The sequence below is a fragment of the Pelodiscus sinensis genome, chromosome 5, assembly GCF_052426305.1.
Source record: "Pelodiscus sinensis isolate ZL-2025 chromosome 5, ASM5242630v1, whole genome shotgun sequence".
NCBI lineage: Eukaryota > Metazoa > Chordata > Testudines > Trionychidae > Pelodiscus > Pelodiscus sinensis.
This window is the reverse complement of record NC_143056.1, coordinates 61262962-61284839: the sequence shown is the minus strand read 5'-3', so window position 1 is coordinate 61284839 and position 21878 is coordinate 61262962. Positions and strand designations below refer to the sequence as shown.

General features: G+C 42.6%; 1 protein-coding gene across 4 annotated transcripts in view; it reads right to left on the bottom strand.

The window, feature by feature from the left end:
• Positions 1-13517, bottom strand: part of EIF2AK4 (eukaryotic translation initiation factor 2 alpha kinase 4) — an 87083-nt gene extending 73566 nt beyond the window's left edge. The window contains exons 1-6 of one of the 4 annotated variants that reach the window (XM_075927078.2): positions 13149-13516; positions 11249-11364; positions 8798-8900; positions 1857-2030; positions 1119-1199; positions 438-586 (exon numbers count right to left, since the gene is read on the bottom strand). In XM_075927078.2, the coding sequence (XP_075783193.2) occupies positions 438-586; positions 1119-1199; positions 1857-2030; positions 8798-8900; positions 11249-11364; positions 13149-13286 (761 nt within the window). In that variant the 5' untranslated portion in view covers positions 13287-13516. Of the gene's footprint in view, positions 1-437; positions 587-1118; positions 1200-1856; positions 2031-8797; positions 8947-11248; positions 11365-13148 lie in introns of those variants that run through there. The other 3 variants (XM_006128641.5, XM_075927079.2, XM_006128642.4) reach the window with 3 other exon arrangements.
• Between the last annotated feature and the right edge of the window lie 8361 nt (positions 13518-21878).

Here is a 21878-nt window from a genome sequence, read left to right as displayed (position 1 = left end):
GCCAAGTTTCCCATGGTCCCATAAAGTTTGTTAACAGCCACCAGTTCTGGCTCTCAGTGTTCTGTACTGTTATTCAGCGTTAATTTTTATTTAGTTTTAATTTATATCAAATTTTAATTTACTCCTTATGTCTTCTAAAAGCCCAGTAAGTAATAGTGTTGGTAATGCTACTAATCTAGACAATACTGACCTTCCATGGTTTGGCAAATTCTTTGGTGGGATTCCAAGGGTGCCAGACTAGAGAGGTTCAACCTATAATATCACTGATGAAAATACTTTTTCCTCACTGTGCATGTGAGTATGGTGAAACAGATGGTTAGATTTTTATCTGTAAATGTCAAGCCTACTTGTCACGGGATGCCCACTGCACTTGAAAATCTAATATTTGCCAAATAGTAAAAAAACTCTGACCCCATCCAAAATAAAACTGTACATACTTTGAACGCCCAGTGGAATTTGTGCGATGCTTATTGTTCCCTCCAGGTTCCAGAGCACCTTCATTTAAACTGGAGGCAGATCTGTATCCCACAGTGTCTCTTTTAAAAGAATTTTCTTGGCTTGTAAAAGTGGAAATTTCCAAGCGTTCCTGGGAATAGGTGAAAGAAACAAACCAATAAAGGGATTGCTTCGGTCCTCAAGATGCCTAGATTAATTTCACTATGCATCCTATAAACTCATCTAGTTAAGGAATGGTAGGTTTCCACTACGAGTACATATGTGAACGTAGGGGAAGAAGTCCTGAGAATCAAAACGTTTCAACATTATGCATTGGCAAGAACATAAAGATATTTCATGTTGAGACTGAACATTTATTTAATCTGTTTGATCTCTTTCACTTGGATAAATTAATACAGAATTTCAGTGGCCTGAAAAGATGCCAGTACAATGAGAGACATAACACTCAGCATATACCAAATTAATTTAAGAAGCAACTACTACACTTCAAGAACAAAAATCATTACTAAATTTATGAATATCTATCAAAATATTTCATCAAAAATTTTAAAAGCATGTGATATAAATGTATTCATTTTCTTCTTAGTTTTTATAATCATGTGCATTAGTGCTTACAGTAAATATTACAAAGTGGTTTTGCATATTTGTTTAAAACACAATACCTGTTTTGCCATTTCTTTCTTTTTTCTTCCTTCTCTCTTCTCCTCCTCCCTTCTCTGAATCTCATCAAGAATTTCACGTTGCTGAAATATATTTTACTGCTATCAGAAATGCAAAACCAACACCACAAAACAATCTTATTTTACTTCTGAGAGAAAAGATAGAGTATTTTCTTTTTCAAGGATTTTAAAAAGGATTCCAGATGCATAAGTAATTCAGTCAAATCAATTTCTTAGCTACTTCAAGGGAATGGTAAAAATTCTATGTTGAAGGAAGCAGGGAGTGATAACAAAAGGAAAATCACTTCCAGAGACGTAGACTCCTAAGGATACTAAGAAAAGAAATTTAGGCACAGATTTATAATGCTTCAGAACAGAGGAACTGCAGATATGTAGGGAGATGTGGTATGAAGACAAGACCAGACAAGATTTCTAGTGTCCTAGTCCGAGCTAACACACTGATTCCTTTCATAGTTAAAAATGAAATGCACTTCATATATGTATTACTGATGATTAGAAGCACATCAGAAAAAAGGTGTTATTGATGGCTATAAGCCATCGTTATAAGAAAACTATTACCCTGTTGCATTGTAACAATCTATACCAATTAATTAACCACTTATTAAAATATCTATTTACTAGTAACCTTTAAAAACTATTTATACCGAGGATCCACTTATAAAGTATGATTGTTTACATGTTCATAAAAAAAAATGAGAATGTGAATATTTTAGTTTTTACCTCCTGTTCCTCTCTTCTCTTAGCTTCCTGCACCCGACGCTGTTCTTCTTGGGCCAATCTCTCTTGTTCCTTTTGTCGATTTTTTAGCATTTCTTCATGAAAAGACTTAGATGGTGGTTTATTATATTCACTAAGAAATGATTGTATGTGGTCCGCAAGTTCAAATATCATCACCTTATTTAACAAAAAATAAAAAATAAAATTTTTAAAAAGGTAAACACACAAATGATACCCAGTTTCCAAAACAGTTCAAAATATAAAATGATATAGTAATGGGGCTTTAGAAAAGCAATAGTCAGTAGATTCTCATTTATAGTACTCCGTTACTTCTATGGAGAATTTAACAAATTTTTCCTTATACCACTCTCTGCCGGAACTATGATGTGACAGCTATATTTGTTGCCCTTTCTCAAAAAATTTCACTGAGTTCATTAATAATATGCAAACACTCTCCTGGATAACACAAATAACTTTTTCCAAACCAAATTATTTTAATAATATTTTATCCACATCATCAAAAATATTTCAGATTATAAAATACAACCCATTCAGCAATGCTTCTACAGCTGTATATTATTGTCCACATTGATCAGGACAAATTGTTTATTTATTTGCTGGTATTAAATTGTTCTCTCTCTGCATGCCAAACCCACGGTTACAGCTATAGAACCATTTTGGTGATGACTATCTTTCATCATCCAGGGTAACCTGGTATCCTGATGAAAAAAGGTCAGCTCAGTTCCTATTTTTATGCAGACTGACACTGAAAATCAACACTGTTAGGCTATGTCTAGACTGCAAGCCTCTTTCGAAAGAGAGTGTCTAGACTGCACGTTGAACTTTCGAAAAAGCGGCTTGCTTTTTCGAAAGAAAGCATCCAGTGAGTCTGGATGCTCTCTTTTGAAGAAGCCCTATTTACATTGAAGAACGCCTTCTTTCGAAAGAGGAACTTTCGAAAGAAGGCGTTCTTCCTCGTGAAATGAGGTTTACTGCCATCGAAAGAAAAGCCGCGTTTTTTCGATTTAATTTCGAAAGAACGCGGCTTGAGTCTGGACGCAGGGGAAGTTTTTTCGGAAAAAGGCTACTTTTCCCAAAAAAAACCCTGAGTCTGGACACAGCCTTAATGTCAGCAAGTCACAGCTTCCTCTCACTAAAAACTATTTTCTATTAGAGCTGTCAATTGATTGCAGTTAAATCACACAATTAACTCCAAAAATTAATGATTAAATCACACTGTTAAGGTACAAAATACTAATTGAAATGTATTAAATTTCTTGGCTGTTTTTCTACTTTAAATATTTTGATTTCTATTACAACACAGAATACTAAGTATACGGTGCTCACTTTATATTATTATTCTTGACTACAAATATTTGCACTGTAAAAATAATAAAACAGATAGTATTTTTAATTCACCTTCTACCAGTAGTATAGTTCAATGTCTTTGTTGTGAAAGTGTAACTTACATGTAGATTTTTTTTTGTTACACAACTGCATTAAAAAACAAAGCAACGTAAAACTTCTTGTTCAGCCAATCACTAAGACAATCAAGTGTGTTTATATTTAGGAAGGATAATGCTGCCTGATTCTTATTTACAATGTCACCTGAAAATGAGAATAGCCATTTGCACGGCACTTTTGTAGCTGGCATTCACAATGTATTTATGAGCATGGTGATAAACATTCCTATGCCCCTTCATGCTTTCGCCACCATTCTGGAGGACATGCTTCTACGCTGATGACGCTCACTTAAAAAAATAATGTATTAGTTAAATTTGTGAGTGAACTTCTTGGGGGAGAACTGTATGTCTCCTGTTCTGTTTACTTGCAGCCTGCCATATATTTCATGTGGTAGCACTCTCAGATGATGACAAAGCACATATTCATTTTAAGAACCCTTCCACAGCAGCTCTGACAGAAAACAAAGGAAGTACCAGTGTGAGATTTCTCAAAATCTACAGGACTTCACTCAAGGTTTAAGAATCTTAAGTGCTATCTAAAATCTGAGAAGGATAAGGTATGGAGCATTCTTTCAGAAATCTTAAAAGAGCAACACTTGCAAACAGAAACTACAGAACCCAAATCATCAAAAAAAAAATCAACTTTCTGCTGGTTCTTTCCTTGGACAATAGAGATGCTAAAGGTGCACTCAAAGATGATAAAGTCATAGAGGACAAGCTAAATGAATTATTTGCTTCAGTCTCCATGGCTGAGGACATTGGGGAGATTCCCAAACCTGAGCCATTCTTATAAAGTGACAAATCTGAGGAAGGTGTCATTAGAGGTGGTTTTGGAACAAATTGATAAACTTAACAGTAACAAGTCACTGGGACCAGATGACATTCACCCAAGAGTTCTGAGAGAACTCAAATAGGAAATTGCGGGAAATTAACTGTGGTTTGTAACCTATTCTTTAAATCTGCTCCCGCACCTAATGTTTGGAAGATAGCTAACATGACACCATTATTTAAAAAGGGCTCTAGAGGTGATTCTGGCAATTAAAGACCCGTAACTCTAATGTTATTACAGACCCGTAAATCTAATGTCAGTACGAGGCAAATTAGTTGAAACTATAGTAAAGAATAAAATTGTCAGGCACGTGGATGAATATAATTTATTGGGGGAAAGTCAACATGATTTCTGTAAAGGGAAATCATACCTTACTAATCTGCTAGAATTCTTTGAGGGAGTCAACAAACATGTGGACAAAGGGGATCCAAAGTAGACAAAGTATACTGGATATAGTATACTTAGATTTCCAGAAAGCCTTTGACAAGGTTCCTCACCAAAGGCTCTTAAGTAAAGTAAGCAGTCATGGGATAATAGGGAAGATCCTTTCATAGATAACTGGTTAAAAGACAGAAAACAAATGGTAGGAATACATGGTAAGTTATCTGAGTGGAAAGAGGTAACTAGTAGGGTCCCCCAAGGGTCTGTCCTGGGACCCATCCTATTCAACTTATTTATAAATTATCTGGAGAAAGGGGTAAGCAGTGAGGTGGCAAAATTTGCAAATGATACTAAACTGCTCAAGATAGATAAGATCAAAACAGACTGTGAAGAGCTTCAAAAAGATTTCACCAAACTAAGTGATTGGGCAACAAAGTGGCAAATTAAATTCAATGTTGATAAATGTAAAGTAATGCACATTGGAAAAATAATCGCAACTATATATACACAATATGATGGGGACTAATTTGGCTACAACTACTCAAGAGAGAGAGATCTTGGGGTCACTGGATAGTTCTTTAAAAACATCCACTCATTGTGCAGTAGCAGTCAAAAATGCAAATAGAATGTTAGGAGTCATTAAAAAAGGGATAGAGAATAAAATAGAAAATATCTGATTGTTTCTATATAAAACTATGGTACGCCTACATCTTTAATACAGTGTACAGATGTGGTCACCTCATCTCAAAAAAGATATATTGGCATTGGAAAAGGTTCAGAAAACAGCAACAAAAACGATTAGGGGTTTGAAACAGGTCCCATATGAAGAAAGATTAAAAAGACTTGGCCCTTTCATCTTAGAATAAGAGGAGACTAAGGGGGGGATATGATAGAGGTCTATAATATGATGACTGGTATGGTAAAAGTGAATAAGGAAAAGTTATTTGTTTAGTCTCACAATAAAAGAACTAGGGTCACCAAATGTAATTAATAGGCAACAGGTTTAAAACAAACAAAAGGAATTTTTTCTTCACTCAGCACAAAGTCATCCCGTGGAACTCCTTGCCAGAGGATGTGGTGAAGGCTAGAACTTTAACAGGGTTAAAAAAAGAGCTAGACAGATTCATGGAGAGTAGGTCCATTAATGGCTATTAGCCAGGATGGGCAGAAATGGTATCCCTAGCCTCTGTTTCTCTGGAGGTAGGTGACAGGGGAGGGATCATGTGAGGATTACCTGTTGTGATCCCTCCCTCTGGGGCATCTGGTATTGGCCACTGTGGGCAGACAGGACACTGGGCTAGATGGACCTTTGGTCTCATCCAGTATGGCCATTCTTATGTATCTGACTGAGATGATGAAAAGGAGCATATGTTGGTCCACCCTGCTTTGGATCAAAATTGAGCAGAACCTATTATCAGCAGAGACACGCATCCTCTGGAATGGAGTTTGAAGCATTAAGAGACATATGAATCTTGTGCCTCCTGGGACACTGCCAAAATCACATTTAATATAGTCCAGCTGGGGTGGGGTGAAGGGAGAAACAGCTGGAATTCTTCCAACTCATTCTATGTTCTAGAGAGAACATGGCACTAGCTCAGAAGAGAAACTGAATGGCTACGTCTACACTGGCCCCTTTTCCGGAAGGGGCATGTAAATTTCAGCAGTCGTCGTAGGGAAATCCGCGGGGGATTTAAATATCCCCCGCGGCATTTAAATAAAAATGTCCGCCGCTTTTTTCCGGCTTTTAAAAAAGCCGGAAAAGAGCGTCTAGACTGGCCCCGATCCTCCGGAAAAAGTGCCCTTTTCCGGAGGGTCTTATTCCTACTTCAAAGTAAGAATAAGAGCCTCCGGAAAAGGGCACTTTTTCCGGAGGATCGGGGCCAGTCTAGACGCTCTTTTCCGGACATTTTTATTTAAATGCCGCGGGGGATATTTAAATCCCCCGCGGATTTCCCTACGACGACTCATGAAATTTACATGCCCCTTCCGGAAAAGGGGCCAGTGTAGACGTAGCCAATGGGTATATTAGTGGAAGAGCTGTGGGACATCTGAGTGATGGGACACTCCAGGAAGTTAATCTGAAAGATGTTGCCAATATACCAATGGACTAGGATGGAAGATCATTACCACTGTCTAGTAACAGCCTTTTTCAAGTCAATTAGCCCCCAGAGTGAAAAGACTATCAGCTCTCCAAAATGAAAGCAACACCATAGTGTTTCACCTTTTCAGCCAAGTGACGTACTAATAAACCCACAACATAGGGTTTGGTTTCAATTCAGGTGTGCATATGACAACACCACATTACACTATCTGCCTGTAGTTAATTTAAATTCCCAAGAATTTTAAATATTTAATCACTTGATTGCTCCTAATAATGAACCCAGAAGACAGTGTGCAAGAGAAGGCATAATGCAACATGAACACATTTGCTCTTGCCATGCTCTTCCCACAGTATCACAGAATTAAAAGCAAGTGAAGAGGGACAACAATTAAAGAAGGTTTTTCTAAATAAACATTCTTAAAAAATAGCTTTCCACCTAGTGTGTAACACACACTTACTCAGACTAGGGAGCTAAAGGCTCTGCTTCAGAGGGCCCACTCATTTGAGCACATTCTAATAAAAAGGCTCTCTCAGGAATAACTCTCATCCATGATTGTATAATATATCCCTATAGCAAGTACAGGAAATTGCTCAAAAGGAATAGTAATATTTATTAGGAAATTATTTAATTATCTTGACTCCTATAATGTGATACAGCAGCTAGAAGGAAGGATGAGTGTCAACACGATGATCACAGGAAGTACACAACAAACCACCCTTGGTCCATAGACCACAGTTTGTGAACATCTGCTCCCATTTATCATTAACACATTTATTATAAAAATCAGGAGTACAATGTTGAACTATTAATTCCCCGAAGATACTAAAAATTCTTAAGTAACAATTCATTAGTAAACAAAATTTGAATGAAAAAATTACCTAAAATAATTCTTTTAAAAGTCCCCATCGGAGAACATATTAAAAATAAAAACAGAAATATGCTGTATAAATGGAAAAAAGATGTGCCAAATAAACTTGCATATTGACACAGGAAACTGGGAGCAAAAATGTTCTCCTGTTGTAATACATTGAAGAGGTACTACTGCTTGATTTTTTTTTCTTTTTAAAAGTTTAAACAAGCAAGCTAAACACAAACATATTTATCTGTAAAATATGCACATGCATATAAGAAATGCATATTGCAAATACTGCTTTTAGAAAAGGCTCTCACATTCATTGTCAACCGTTTGGATCAATTCCATCCATATTCAGTCCATATGGATACTGAGTTTGTAAAACATTTATAGTGATACTTGTAATTAACATACTTGAAGTGTTTATTACAATCTGAATAAAGTAAATACAAAATCTATATTTTGTACTACATGAATAACTAGCACAAATACCCAGTGTTGCTCAGGTCTGTAAGGAGGGGCTCAGGGAAGAAGCTGTTGGAGAAGGAGAGTGCAGGAGTCAGGGTTGGAGGGGTGAATAGGGGCTCTACACAGGAGGGAGAGGTGTATGTATGTGCATGCACACAAAGACATGACCTGGACAGTAGAGGTGGGTTTAGTATCCAGGTCTCTTGTCCCACAGTCTACTATTGAATGCACCAGAGTACACGGCTTTCACCTCCTCAGAGTAAAAAAGTATGTTTGACTAAATAGTTATGGCCATTTTATAATGAAATTACAATTCAATGTAAGTATTACTATTTTCTATAACATGACAAAAGCATTCCAATGGTATGATCCTGCAGTCTCTAGACAGGTAACAAATGCAAACTCAGGCTAAGTCTAGACTACAGAGTCAAATTGGAAATTTTTTTTCCAATTTAGTTATCAAAGAGGATCTTCTGAAGTTTGGCATGTCTACACAGCACTAAATTTAAGAAAAAATTGCTCTTTCGACACATCCCTTATGCCTTGTACAACGAGGTTTACAGGGATGGTGAAAAAGTGTGTCCGAGCCTGGAAAAGCAATGCAGTCTAGATGAAGCTTCAGTTTCATTATGGTTTATTGTTTTCTTAATCTGCATACTGAACTTTACTGAGCTGCAAAAGCATTAAGGGAAGAACAGACCCCACATCCTGCTTCACTATGATATGATATAATCAGATTCTAGTTTTGATGCATTTGAAGATCTTTATTTTGATAACATTTTATTATACATAGATTTCAATACTATTTAGAATCAGATTAGGCTTTTCACAAAAGTGAGAACTCTTACCTCTCCACAGAGTTGTTTTGCCAATTCCTCTAGTCTGGATTTTAACAAATTAAGGTTTTCATTTGACAAACCTTTTGCATTTTTTAACTGTATTTCAGGGACACTGAAGGAAAAAGATCACAAGAAATGTTCTTTTTATTAAAGATCACCTGTGCAGAAAGAAAACAACATCCATATTGGCCAGTGGTTTTCAAAATACAAGTTGTAATCCAGTTCTGGGTCGTGGAACATCAGGGACTGAGCCTCATTTCTTCTGGGGTGATCACTGGGGGTACTAAGGCAGGCTTCCTGCCTGTCCTGTTCCTGTTCCTGCAGGCTGAGCTGCGCCCCAGAAGCAGCCAGCAGCAGGCCTGGCTCCTAAGGGAGGGCATGGGGCACAAGAGCGCACAGAGCTCCGCGCACTGCTCCTGCTCCAAGCACTAGTGCCACACTCCCACTGGTTAGAACAGGGTGGGTAAAAGGGCCGCCACAGGCCAGATCCGGCCCACCAAGCAGGTTGATCCAGCCCACAGAGGCCCTGCTGCTCCCCCATCCCCAGGCCAATTAGGGTCTGGGGGAGCACGCAAAGTTTCGTCCACCCTGTTTCCGCCCTTTGAAGAGCGTGCAGCGCTTAGAAGCATCATGCACTCCTGACTGGGTGGGAGGAGGCTTAGAGCGCTCCCCGCCCCCAGGCCAGTCAGGACCTGGGGGAGCATGCGATGTTTCCTGATGTTTCTTACAGAAGCATGCGGCACTTAGAAGCATCACACGCTCTTGGCTAGGCGGAAGGACGCTTCACTTGCTCCTTCACCCGTAGGCCTTGATTGGCCTGGGGGCAAAAGCAGTAGCGCATGAAGTCTCCTCACACCACCAGGGGTATGGGTGCCTAAGGGGAACCTCTGGGGGGGGGGGGGGGGGAGGAGCAAAGGTTCTACTCCACCCCCAAACCAATCATGGTCTGTGGGCGGGAAAGCTCAGAAGTATCGTGGCTTCACCCCTTCTACTTGAGACCCTGCCCCTTCTGGAGCAGCCTTGGGCCACTTCAAAAATTTCTGAAGTGGCCCCAAGCAAAAAATTATTGCCCAACCCTGGGCTAGAACCTGCTGCTGGCTGCTTCTGGAGTGCAGCATGGTCTGTGGTGTCAGGACAGGCAGTAGGCCTGCCTTAGCCCCAACCTGGAGCACAAATATGTTGGGTTGTGGCCATCAATAATTTTCTTCAATGAGGTCAGGAGACAAAAAGTTTGAAAACCACTGATATGGGCTATACAACAGGGCAATAGGAACCTTTTTTTTTTCCTTTCAAGCAACCTAGCAATCATCATTCAACATCCAAGCAAAATAATACTCTAAATCCAAGATTATAAAAAAGTTCTGCTTTATACTCAACATAATCTGAATTACTGGCTCACAAGTACTTAACAGTTTCAATCAGCAGAAGAACCGTCAGAGTGACCACACAGTCTGTAATAACTAAAGATCTAACTCAGTACATTATTCTTTAAAGGAATATACTGAAACTACAGTACATATTTCTGGCATAAAATATGGCAGTTTCAGATTTACTGATTTTCCTTTTTCATTATGTAAGCAATATGTAATTAACCTGAGGAATAGACTACAATAAAATACATTCGGGTAAATAACATTTTTTAAAAGCTTAGACATTTGTTGTAGAAATAAGAAAAACATCTAAAGTTACACTATCTTAAAACACAATTATAATGGCAATTAATCCTCAAGTTTCAGGGTATAATCAAACGGTCATTTGTTCAGGAACATTCCCCTTCCCCTTATGTTAGATTAGTGCATAACTGGGCATACTATGGGGGCTTATATTTTTCTTTGAGGTATTTGACACTGAGCACGACTGGAGGCAGATAGACTGAATAAAATACTGGACTGTTTTGACACAATAGCCACAAAATTAATATCAAGACCAAATCCCAGTAGCTGCTGATCACCCATAACCCTTTTCATCATTCAAATTAAATAGCATCATGAAGGGCTAATGGATAATTCAGCACACTACTGGACCAGAAGATGACAGAACTAGGAGAGGTGAACAGTTTTAAAGATGAAGATTTTGTCTCCTAATCAGCAAGGTAATCTGTTGGCATTAAACTCATGAGCTGTGTCAATGACTTCTGTGAAGAACTCACATGTTTAAAATTACTTGGGTGTCCTGAATTAGTGCCCAACTCTCCAACTGACAGATGCAACTCTATTACTCACTGGCAGCAATATCACAGAATGGATGAGGTTGCTTCTATCTCAGATACATGTTTGCACATTGATTATAGAAACAAGGTTACCCATTTTTATACTTCAATGTCATGTCTAACAAATATAGACACATTTGAACTATGTTAAAAATAAGGGCAATTAACAGAGTGTCACACTTCAACTTCCATTTTTGTCAAACGACAGACTAAAGAAACTACTAAAAGACTATATTTTGATTTTCACTCACGTATCAGGGTAGGTTTGTGGACATTTGACCCACAAATCAACTTTGGCATAAACTTCATTGTCACCAGTCAAACCTTGGGGACGAAGAACTAAACTGATTTCTGGAGGCTGTTTTACCTAAAATATAAAACAATGCTTTTAATTTAAGTAAGAATCAATTCAGGGAAATTCTAGATGATCCAAATGATCCCTTCTGACCACTGATCATCTTATTTCAACCAATTCAATCTTAGTTTATCCAACCTATTTGGGTAGATTCATGGAATAAGTGAGGATAGAGATATTCTGAAGAAGTAGTGCCCTATAATGAATTTACATTTAGGTAAGAGGGACTTCTAGATTACTAAATTAGGTCAAACAGTGGTTCACTGAAGGGATGCAAATATCAATCAGAATAGTTAAACAATTATATTGTTTAACCATTGGTGGGTACAGTGCAGCTAGGGTGGGGGGGTCTTACTGGGCATGGTGGGGCCTTGTTCAGAACTGCAGTGGTGCAGGTGGGGTCACCGCAGAGCAGCCCAGGGCCAGTGCTGTGCTGAGGCTACTGTCCTGACTGCCTCCGCTGGGGCTGCTGTGCCATGGCCGGGTCCCACTGAGGCTGCAGCAGCACAGCCAAAGTCCTACCTGCCCCCAGGTCCTGTTGAGGCCACCACAGTGCAACCAGGGTCCTGTACCTATTTGACTTCAGCTATGTTCTAAATGGCAATCCAAAATTATCTGTACTTTACATATGCTTCTGGAATAGATGGGTGTTTAATTCCACAATACTAGAGGGAAGTATCAGAGGCAAAATTCTATCTGTCAGTTTAGCAGCAGCAGCAGCAGCTGGGAGTGGGAGGGCTTCCCTTTAAAGTCAATCCCAAAGTCACCCTTTTATTTCACTTACACACCTTCCTGAACATGCAGGTGATAACAGTAATTCCCTGGTGCCAGGGAATGTCATACACAGATGTTTTATGTACATTTAGAAACAGCTCTTGAAAGAAAAACAATGAACAATTTCCTTTGCCTAACTAGGTCCCTATTAAGAGTCTTGCTCATTTCTGTTTAATGATTACTATACCCAGAGAACTCCAAATTGGGGTTCCAGACAGATGAAAAGGGGAGAGGCCTTTAAGCCTTTCTATTACACTAAAACATTTTAGCAAAAACTTTCCACTAAGTTTCAAATGGTAGCACCAGGGGTAACCTAGACAAGGCTTCAGCAGCTTCTTAATTATATTAAACTCAATATTCAAGCTGTCCCTTTGAGTTTAATTAATACTGTGAAAAAAAGCCCAATAGCACTGGCTTTAACTTTGGCTAAAGCATACAGCTATACAGATTATTTTGGCTACAACTGCTGGCCTAGCATAATAAACATGGCCTGAGAAGCCCGTCTGCTCAGATTATCAATTATTAATTATTATCTTTCCATTGTCCCTGTAACAGCAACAAAACAATGTTGGTAATGCTGGGTGTATAGCAGAGGCATGTCTCTGCTTCCCACGGGAGGTAAGAAAACCTTTGCTAGGTCTCCAAGAAAGCTGCCGCTATGGTGCATGGAGCTTAGTGACAACGTGCCGGGGAAAAGGCTCTTCAGTCTCTCTCCCGCACATGGCTCTCGCGTTGCACCGTCCCGGGTGGGATGGGAAGGGAGCGCGGCGCCTCGCCTGGCCTGGTCAAACAGGGGCCGCCACGCGTGCTGCAGGGGAGCTCAAGCAGCCACTCGGGCCAGGAGGCTAAGAAGGGTCCGCGCGGGGGTTACCGGGAATCCCACCCCAGGCTCCTCTCAAGGGGAAAAGGCAGGATGAGGAGACACCCCCAGCGCACGATGGTCACTGCAGCGCCACGCTGCGCGGGATCCCAGCCAGGCGCGCACACCCCCGGCCAGGCGCCCGCCCCGCGCGGCTCGGTACCTTCCAGGGCCGCTCTGGGCGCAGGTCTCGAAAGTCCTGCCCGTAGATGGACTCCAGAACCTGCAGCTCGTTCTCCTGGCGCAGCGGGTAACTCTCGGGGGCCTCCTCCGCCTCCGGCGCGTCGCTCACCCGGGCCATGTCAGCTCCGGCCGCTGCCACCCATGGCGGGGCCGCCGCTCCGGGCTCCTGCCACCGTGGAGGCGGCAGGGGCAAGAGCGCTGGCGGTTCTTCCGCCCTGGCAGCCCGTGTCCGTTGCAGGCCCCACCCACCGCTTGTGCTGCCCCCCGCGGCCGCAGATGGAGCCGCTGCAGGCACTGAAACTAGGGCCTCCCGGGCCTCCTCCCCAGAGCCTCAGCCCCGGGATCTGCCTGACATCTACATAGCTGCTCTCCACCTCGGCCCTTCCTACTCCCGTCTGACTGATGAAGGGGAAGGGACAAAACTGGTGCACCAGCCGGGGAAATGATGCTCTGAACTTAACTACTGGCTCTCAAAAAGTCCCCAGTGTGTGTGTAAGATTGTAAATATTTCAGGCTGTTAGGAAGACTGATAGGTTGCATTATCTATGAACCCAGAGACTTCTCACACATTTTCTGTTTGGGTTGTGGTGGGCACAATTAGGATCAGAGCCCCATTTTGCTCGGTGTGGCATAAATACACAGGATGACCTGGTCCCAACCTTGAGAAGCTTAATAAATCCAGGAGGAGGGATAGTTAAGTGGTTTGAGCATGGGCCTGCTAAACCCAGTGTTGTGAGCTCACTCCTTGAGGGGGCCATTTAGGGATTGTGGGAGAAAAATCAAATAACTCCAATTGTGTCTAAAGGGGGGACTGTGCAGGAAATCAAAACTCTCTAAAAGAAAACTGCTGTAAGGGTTAAAAAGTTTTCCAGGCCTCTCTCCCTGTAACAAATTAACTCTAATCAAATTTAAAAACAAGTTTTGGAAACTTCAGCAAAAGCAAACTCCTGATTGTTCAAACTGATATTTCATTACCATCACATGACTATATTCCCTAAACATTCCTAATATTTCATCTTTGCCACAAGTCCACCTGTGACCTTTCAAACAGAGGTTAGATGGAATGGTCAAAGTCAACCATTTTAACAAAAATAAGTTAACTGTGAAGAAACTGTCATTTCTTTATAGCGATGAGCTATGAACTCTGACCTACTTTAATATTAAATTATCCTGATAGTATTTCTGATACTTTCTCAGTACAATTCATGCATTTCAAATCACTCTTCTAAGATATGCCATTAATATTTGAAAAAAACACATACATGCTACACATTGTGACCACAAAAATCCAAATTCCCATATTGCAAAGAAATTGAATACCCACTGGACAAAAAAATGGAAAGAAGGTCTTCTGTTGTAAGTTAGTATTTACTACTAATTAGCATACACATGAGATGGCCTTTTTTTAATGGCATGATATTGAGAGGTCTGATTTTAAAGCAATTACAGATGTGAACAAGGTACTAACCTAGAAATAAAAAGACAGCGGCTAACTTCGTTTTTTAAATCTTATTTTAGCATTTATCTATCTTTTGCGAAATGAATAACAAATGTATTTTATGTTTCCTTGGCAAACCAATCTATGTGTGTCAGTTTACATGTCCAAAGCAGGAATAATGAAACTTAAGCACCTTTTGGATGAGTAGGGAGGTGATTTAACAGCAGAACCTTAGAAATACAAACATCAGCTCTGCAAACTGACCAGTCAACCATATCACCATACATCATTTGGAACCAGAAGTATGCAATCAGGTAGCAGCAGAGACTAATAACAACAACAATAATTAATAATAAAATATTGTGCAGCTAAGCAAAATGGGAAGTACTAGGAAGTGCAAATATGTCACACTTTTAATTGACACAAAGGTAGAAATATTAAAAAACTGAACAATGGTGTTCATCTTAGCAACAAAGCAATAGAATATGGTAGCAAGAAATCACCAATCACTGATATTTGGAAAAGTCATAAAAAAAATTAATTTGCAAAAGAAGCCAAAGATGGCAGAGAAGTACAAAGCAGATGTGTTGTGTGATGATGATGTTTTTGATAAGGCAATGCATCTGTGATTTGCACAAGAGAAATCAAAAGGCTTTCCTATAAGCAGTGTGATGGTTACAAAAGGCAAAGTTACTCCACTGAGAGGTGTGTACAGACAAAGGTTAGGACCATTTTAAAGCAAGCACAGGATGTCTCTGCCGATTCAGAAATTAGCACAGAATATGGCAGTTGGCAATGCAAGGAGTGGCTCTGACAGCTGACTAGATTGCTGCTGGTGAATTTAATAATACTTTCAAATAATTTATTAAACAGCTCAAACCATGGGCAGGGTATGAACTATTGGCTTGGGGAAGCTAGTTCCTAATCCTTCTCCTTACCTGTTTCTAATATTGCTTTAAAGTTGAGTTAATTACTTAGGATAAATTTCATCAGGTCCTGCTGACTTGAATACATTTTGTGATGGGAATCCCTGGGGTACATCCTGGGACTCTGGAATTGCTGTGCCCTCCTAAACTCTCCATCCTAGACTATATCTCACAATGCTTTGCTAGTTAACAATAGCAATCCCCTCCAGGTGCTGTTACTAATCAATACAACCACATGTGGAACACAGATTCCATGAATGCTCTCAAAGCCACTCATGAATCACCTAGGCTATGTCTAGACTACATCCCTTTTTCGGAAAAGGGATGTAAATTAGACGTATCGCAATTGCTAATGAAGCAGGGATTTAAATCTCCTGTGCTTCATTAGCATAAAAATGGCTGCCACTTTTTTTCGGCACGGAGCCTTGTCGGAGAAAAGCGCAAGCCTAGACGCTGATCTTTCGAAAAATAAAGTCTTTTCCGAAAGATCCCTTATCCCTCTCGGGCTACATCTAGACTGCAAGCCTCTTTCGAAAGACGCTTTTTTGAAAGAAACTTTCAAAAAAATTTCTTTCGAAAAAGAGCATCTAGACTACAATACGCGGATCAGAAAATCGATCTGCTTTTTCGAAAAAGAGCGTCCTGACTGCTGGACGCTCTTTTGAAAGAAAAAGGCACCTGGAACCGCTTCTGCCAGGGCATGGGGGCAGCATTTCCTTCCGGGTGCTGCTGCCTACCCTTTGCAGAGACGCGTGGTTAAAGGGATGCCCCTGAACACCCATTGCTCTGCTCCTGCAGCTGCCTTTGCTGTCCCTCTAGGAGGTAAGCAAGGTATTGCAGTGCTTGTTTGGAGTGCCCAGCTTCCTGGGACACCCCAGAAGGTTTTTTGTTTGGAGGTTTTTCTGTTTTAGACTCCTTTTTTTTGGCATGGAGCCAGAGCTGCCCCTGGGCAGGCGATGGCCCCATGCCATCATACTGCAAGTGTTGCTGCATCTGCATGACATAGTCATGAGGCTACTTCCCCATCTGGATCCAGACCAGAGGTACGAAGGGTTCGTCCGTCCTGCAGCCCCACTGCCCTTGCCTCCAAACTTCTTCGTGGAGAGGCATTTTTGGAGGCTTGACACCAGCTCTGACTGGTGAGACAGGCTCGTTATGGAGCTCTGGGATGACCAAGAGTGGCACTGCAACTTCTGGATGCAGAAGGCCACTTTCCAGGAGCTGTGTACCTGGCTCGCCCCGGCTCTGCAACAGCAGGACACCCACCTGTGACCTACTATCCCCCTGGAAAAGAGGGTCGCTATTGCCCTCTGGAAGCTGGGCACCCCCGACAGCTACCGCTCCATGGGACACCAATTTAGAGTGGGCAGGTCTACTGTTGGGTCCATCCTGATGGAGGTAAGTCATTGTCGGGGAACAGTCACAGTTTGGGGGGGAGGGAGACTGTCAGGAAAGGGCAAAGTGGAGTGGGAGTGGGAGGGAGCACCTCCACTCACCCTGAGCTGCTGGGGTGTGGAGGGAGTTCTGAGGAGGGGATTCCCAGGGTGTTTGAGAGGGAAGGTGGGTGGTGGGTTCTCCTCCTAAGAGATAAGGCACCCCTTCTAAAACTTTGTTGTCTGTCTCTTTCTGCAGGTGGTGAGGGCCATCAATTCTGAGCTGCTGAACAGGCTCATCCATCTAGCAGATCTGGACAGCATCGTGGCAGGCTTTGCTGCCCTTGGGTTCCCGAATTGTGGAGGAGCACTCGATGGGACACACATTCCAATCCGTGCACCGCCCCATCGTGCAGCCCAATTCATTAACAGGAAGGGCTACTTTTCAATGGTCCTCCAGGCCCTGGTCAACCATCGTGGCCAGTTTACTGACATTTGTGTTGGGTGGTCAGGGTGGGCACATGATGCCCTCATCTTCAGGAACTCGTACCCCTACCGGAGGCTTCAGGCAGGAACATTTTTCCCGCATCACGACTTTGCGGTTGGGGATGTGTACATGCCGGTGTGCATAGTGGCTGATGCCGCCTACCCCCTGATGCCGTGGCTGATGAAGCCCTACACTGGCCACCCGGATGCGAGCAAGGAGCAGTTTAATGCTCATCTTAACTGGGCTCGCAACCAGGTGGAATGTGCGTTCGGACATTTAAAAGGGAGATTCCAGTGCTTGCTCACACGGCTAGACATGGGGACCACAACATCCCTGAGGTGGTGGCTACGTGTTGCGTTCTCCATAACCTGGTGGAGAGGAAAGGGGAGGCCTTCCTACCAGGGTGGGGTACAGGTGTTGATGGTCAGGAGAGGCACTTTACCCAGCCATGGACAGCTGCCATCTGCCAGGCTGACCAGTCTGCTGTTCACATCCGGGAGGCCCTACGGGAGCAATTCTCTATTGGAGGCCACTGACTCTCCTGAGGGGCTCCTGTCTGGGGACTTGGCCCTGGCCCAATACAAGCTTCCCTCCTCAACCCATATCCTGACCCTGTTTGTAGAAATAATAAACACCAGGGTCTGTCTCAAAAGAATAACTTCTGTTTTATTGTTATAAATATCAGTAACTGAAAGAATGTATAACTGTTGCAAACATAAAAAAGCTTTAGTTGATTTTTGATGGAGAAAATATACTTTCATGACAAACTATGTACAATAAACATTTTCTTTAACACAATGCTTGATATTTAACTGGGGTGATGGGGGTGCTTGAAACCTGGAAGGGGGAAGGGAATCAGGTTGCACGGTGCTTGCCTGCTCACAGTCTCCTGCTTGTGCCTCGTGTTCAGGGTCCACCATGGCCACGGGATTGGGTGGGGTGACTGTCTGTTGGCTGGACGACAGAGGGTAGGTGCACTTGGGACTGGGAGGCCTGGGGGAGAGGGGGGCCAGAGGGAGACAGGGGCTGGGGGAGAGGAGGGCCAGGGGGAAAGAGGGGGTGAGGGACTGGGGCGGCAAGGGGGGAAAGGGAGGGTGCTGTGGAAGGGGGGTTTGGTGGAGTGGGGTCATGGGGTGCTGGAGGAGCAGGACCAGGCACAGGAGCAGGCAAGCCACAGACCTCCCTGAGAGTGGCACACAGGGACGTGTGCTGCTGGATAAGCTCCTCCATCAGCCGATCATGCCACCGAGCCTCTGCCTCCATCCTCTCTCGCAGGATGGTGTTGAGCTCCTGCACGGCTGCCACATGCTGCCTCAGGACGCCTGTGTCTGCGGCTCCCATGTCCCCGGGATGGAGGTGGGGCTGGGGTGTTGCGGCCCTCTTGCACGGCTGGTCCAGCTGTGGAGGCAAAGAGGAATACACAATCAGTCATAAAAAAACAGGACTATGTAGCACTTAAAAGACTAACAAGATGGTTTATTAGGTGATGAGCTTTTGTGATCCAGACCCACTTCCACAGATCAGACTAACACGGCTACATTTCTATCACAATCAGTCATGTGTGCAACAGCTGTCCAAAAGGGCATTCCCTCTCCTTCAGACAGGAGACTCAGACATTCTGAAGGTAACACCATGTGTGACCTGGGCATCAGCCTAAGCATCACAGGGGTCCCGAAGTGTCAATGGGACTTCACACTGACAACCCACCTGGGTGTGTTCTGGACATGGTTTATGCCACCACATGGTGCACCCCCATGTGTGTCACTGTACCGCTGAACATGTTGGCACATGCACAGCCAGCTGCATGATGTCCATGGTGAGCATAACAGGTTTCCCTTGTGCATCACCCACTGTGCACACACCTTCTCCCCCCCCCCCCCGTGTGTTACACGACCTCACTGCACTCACCTGCTGCTTCGTCTCTGGCATCAGATGACACCTGGGAGGCTCTGGGGTCTGGGTGACTGGCTCCAGAATGAGGGTCACCGTCTCCTCGCTGTCCTCCTCCTCCGGCACCATCTCCCCGTCTCCCCTGGACTGCTCTAGGTCCTGCTCTGGTGTGTCCACCACAGGGTTCCCCAAGCCAGACTGGACGAGACGCAATGGTGTGCATGCTTCCCCACCACCAAGGATCTGGGCCAGCTCTAAATAATAGGGGCAGGTGCGGGGGGCTGCCCCAGAACGGGAGCTTTGCTCCCTGGCCTTGACATAGCCTTGGTGCAGCTCCTTAACTTTAGAGCGCACCTGGTCCTGAGTGTGGGGGTGGTGCCTTCTCTGGGCCAGGGCCTCTGCTATGCAGCCAAAAATGGCCGCATTTCACTGCCTGGTGTTCAGGGCTTGTAAGGCCTCCTCCTCTGACCAGAGCTCGAGAAGTGTCTTGAGCTCTGACCCAGACCATGCCGGTGCCCGGCGTTTGGAACCCCTGGTTGGGTCCCCAGAAGGCTGTCTGGAAGGGTCAGGAGGGTCTTGGGGCTGGGACATGGCTGCACTTGAACAGCTGTGTGCTCTGGCTGCTTTGCTGCCACAACTGGCTGTGAGGGTGACTGTCCCTTTAAAAAAATGGCTGCAGACAGGAACCAGAGACGTGCAAGGCATGCCCCAGATTATCCACCAGGGCTTCTTCCCGGAGGCCATTATTTTAAAAAAAAAGGGGCTCCCCGCATCCCCACACACTTATTTTCAATGGATCGCCGTTGAAAAAGGTGTTCTTCCTCATGAAATGAGGAGTACCGCCGTCGAAAGAAAAGCCGCGTTCTTTCAATTTAATTTCAAAAGAACATGGCTGTAGTCTAGATGCAGGTGAAATTTTTTTGAAAAAAGGCTACTTTTTTCGAAAAAACCTTGCAGTCTAGACACAGCCTTTAAATAAGTAGGAATAAGAAGTAGGAATAAGAGCCTCCGGAAAAGGGCGCTTTTTCCAGAAGATTGGGGCCAGTGTAGACGCTCTTTTCCGGCTTTTCTAAAAGCCGGGAAAAAGCGGCGGACATTTTTATTTAAATGCCACGGGGGATATTTAAATCCCCCGCGGATTTCCCTACTACGATAGCTGAAATTAACATGCCCCTTCCGGAAAAGGGGCCAGTGTAGACGTAGCCAGAGAGGGCACCAGACAAACCCTTCCAGCCCCAGCCCTGCAGCCCAAGAATATACTAGCTTTCACTACCCAAGATGCTTTGAATAGTGTTCTGTAAATAAGACCTGGAGCCATACTTAGAAAAATGAGGAAAACACAAAACTGAATAGTGAGCAATGTGTGTCCCATGCACTGAATGAGGCAGAAGTTTTAGGGGTGGAGGGGAGGAAGTATGTGGATGATGTCATTAGAGACTGTATCATAATACATACATACCAGTGGGCTTAAATAAGGTTGTTAGGTGACTAATTCTGGTGTTGACTAACTTTTGAATGCTTAAATTTGTTTTCTTAATATTCTTCTAACAAATTATTTGTATGTGATTGTAGAAATATTCTGTGATTATGTAATTAAAGACTATTATAATGCATACTCAAAGAGATACAATTGGAGTTAAGACTAAAGAATGAGCAGACTTTGTAACTGTGTCATATTTTTAAAAATCTGATGTTATGTGAAGGCTAGAATAAAGAGTTGTGTTTATCTTTGAAGGAGTTGGAGTTCATGGTCATCCTCCATCTTTTAGAGATGGAGTTCCTGATTTGCTGATCAATTACTGTGAAAACTGTCTTTTCTATACACCAAGAATTATAGCACTTGAAGGAACCTTGGATAGTCATCAAATTCATTTCCCTGCACTTGTGGCAGGACTAAGCACCATCTTGACCACCAGGTGTTTGTCTAACCTGCTCTTAAAAATCTCCAAAGGTGGAGATTCTGCAACCTTACTAAGCAATTTATTCCAATGGTTAACCACACTGACAGGAAGGGTTTTTTTTTTTTTCTAATGTCCAACCTAAACCTCCCTTGCTGCAATTTAAGCCCATTGCTTCTTGTCTTATCATCAGAAGTTAAGGAGAATAATTTTTCTCTCTCTTCCTTGTAACAACTTTTTAGGCACTTGAAAACTGTTATCATGTCCCCTCTCAGTCTTCCCCAGATTAAACAAATCAATTTTTTTTTCAATCTTCTCTCACAGGTTATGTTTCCTAGACCTTTACTAATTTTGTTGTTCTTCTCTGAATTGTTCCCCATTTATTTATAAATTTCCTGATTTGTGGCACCATATCAGTACAGATTATGAGGGAAAATGTACTTTTGTCTTTCTTACAGCACTCTTGCTAATATATCCCAGGATGATGTTTGCTCTTTTTTTTTTTTTTTTTTTTTTTTGCAACAGTGTTACACTGTTGACTCATATTTAGCTTATGGTCCACTGTGACCCCTAGCTTCCTTTCCACTGAAATAATTGCCAGTAGCTAAGAAACCCTTTACTTGTCTAGATTAATGTAACATGTTTTAAAATGTAACTATGTATTTGAATAAACTTACACTTGACAATTTCCTGGGAAC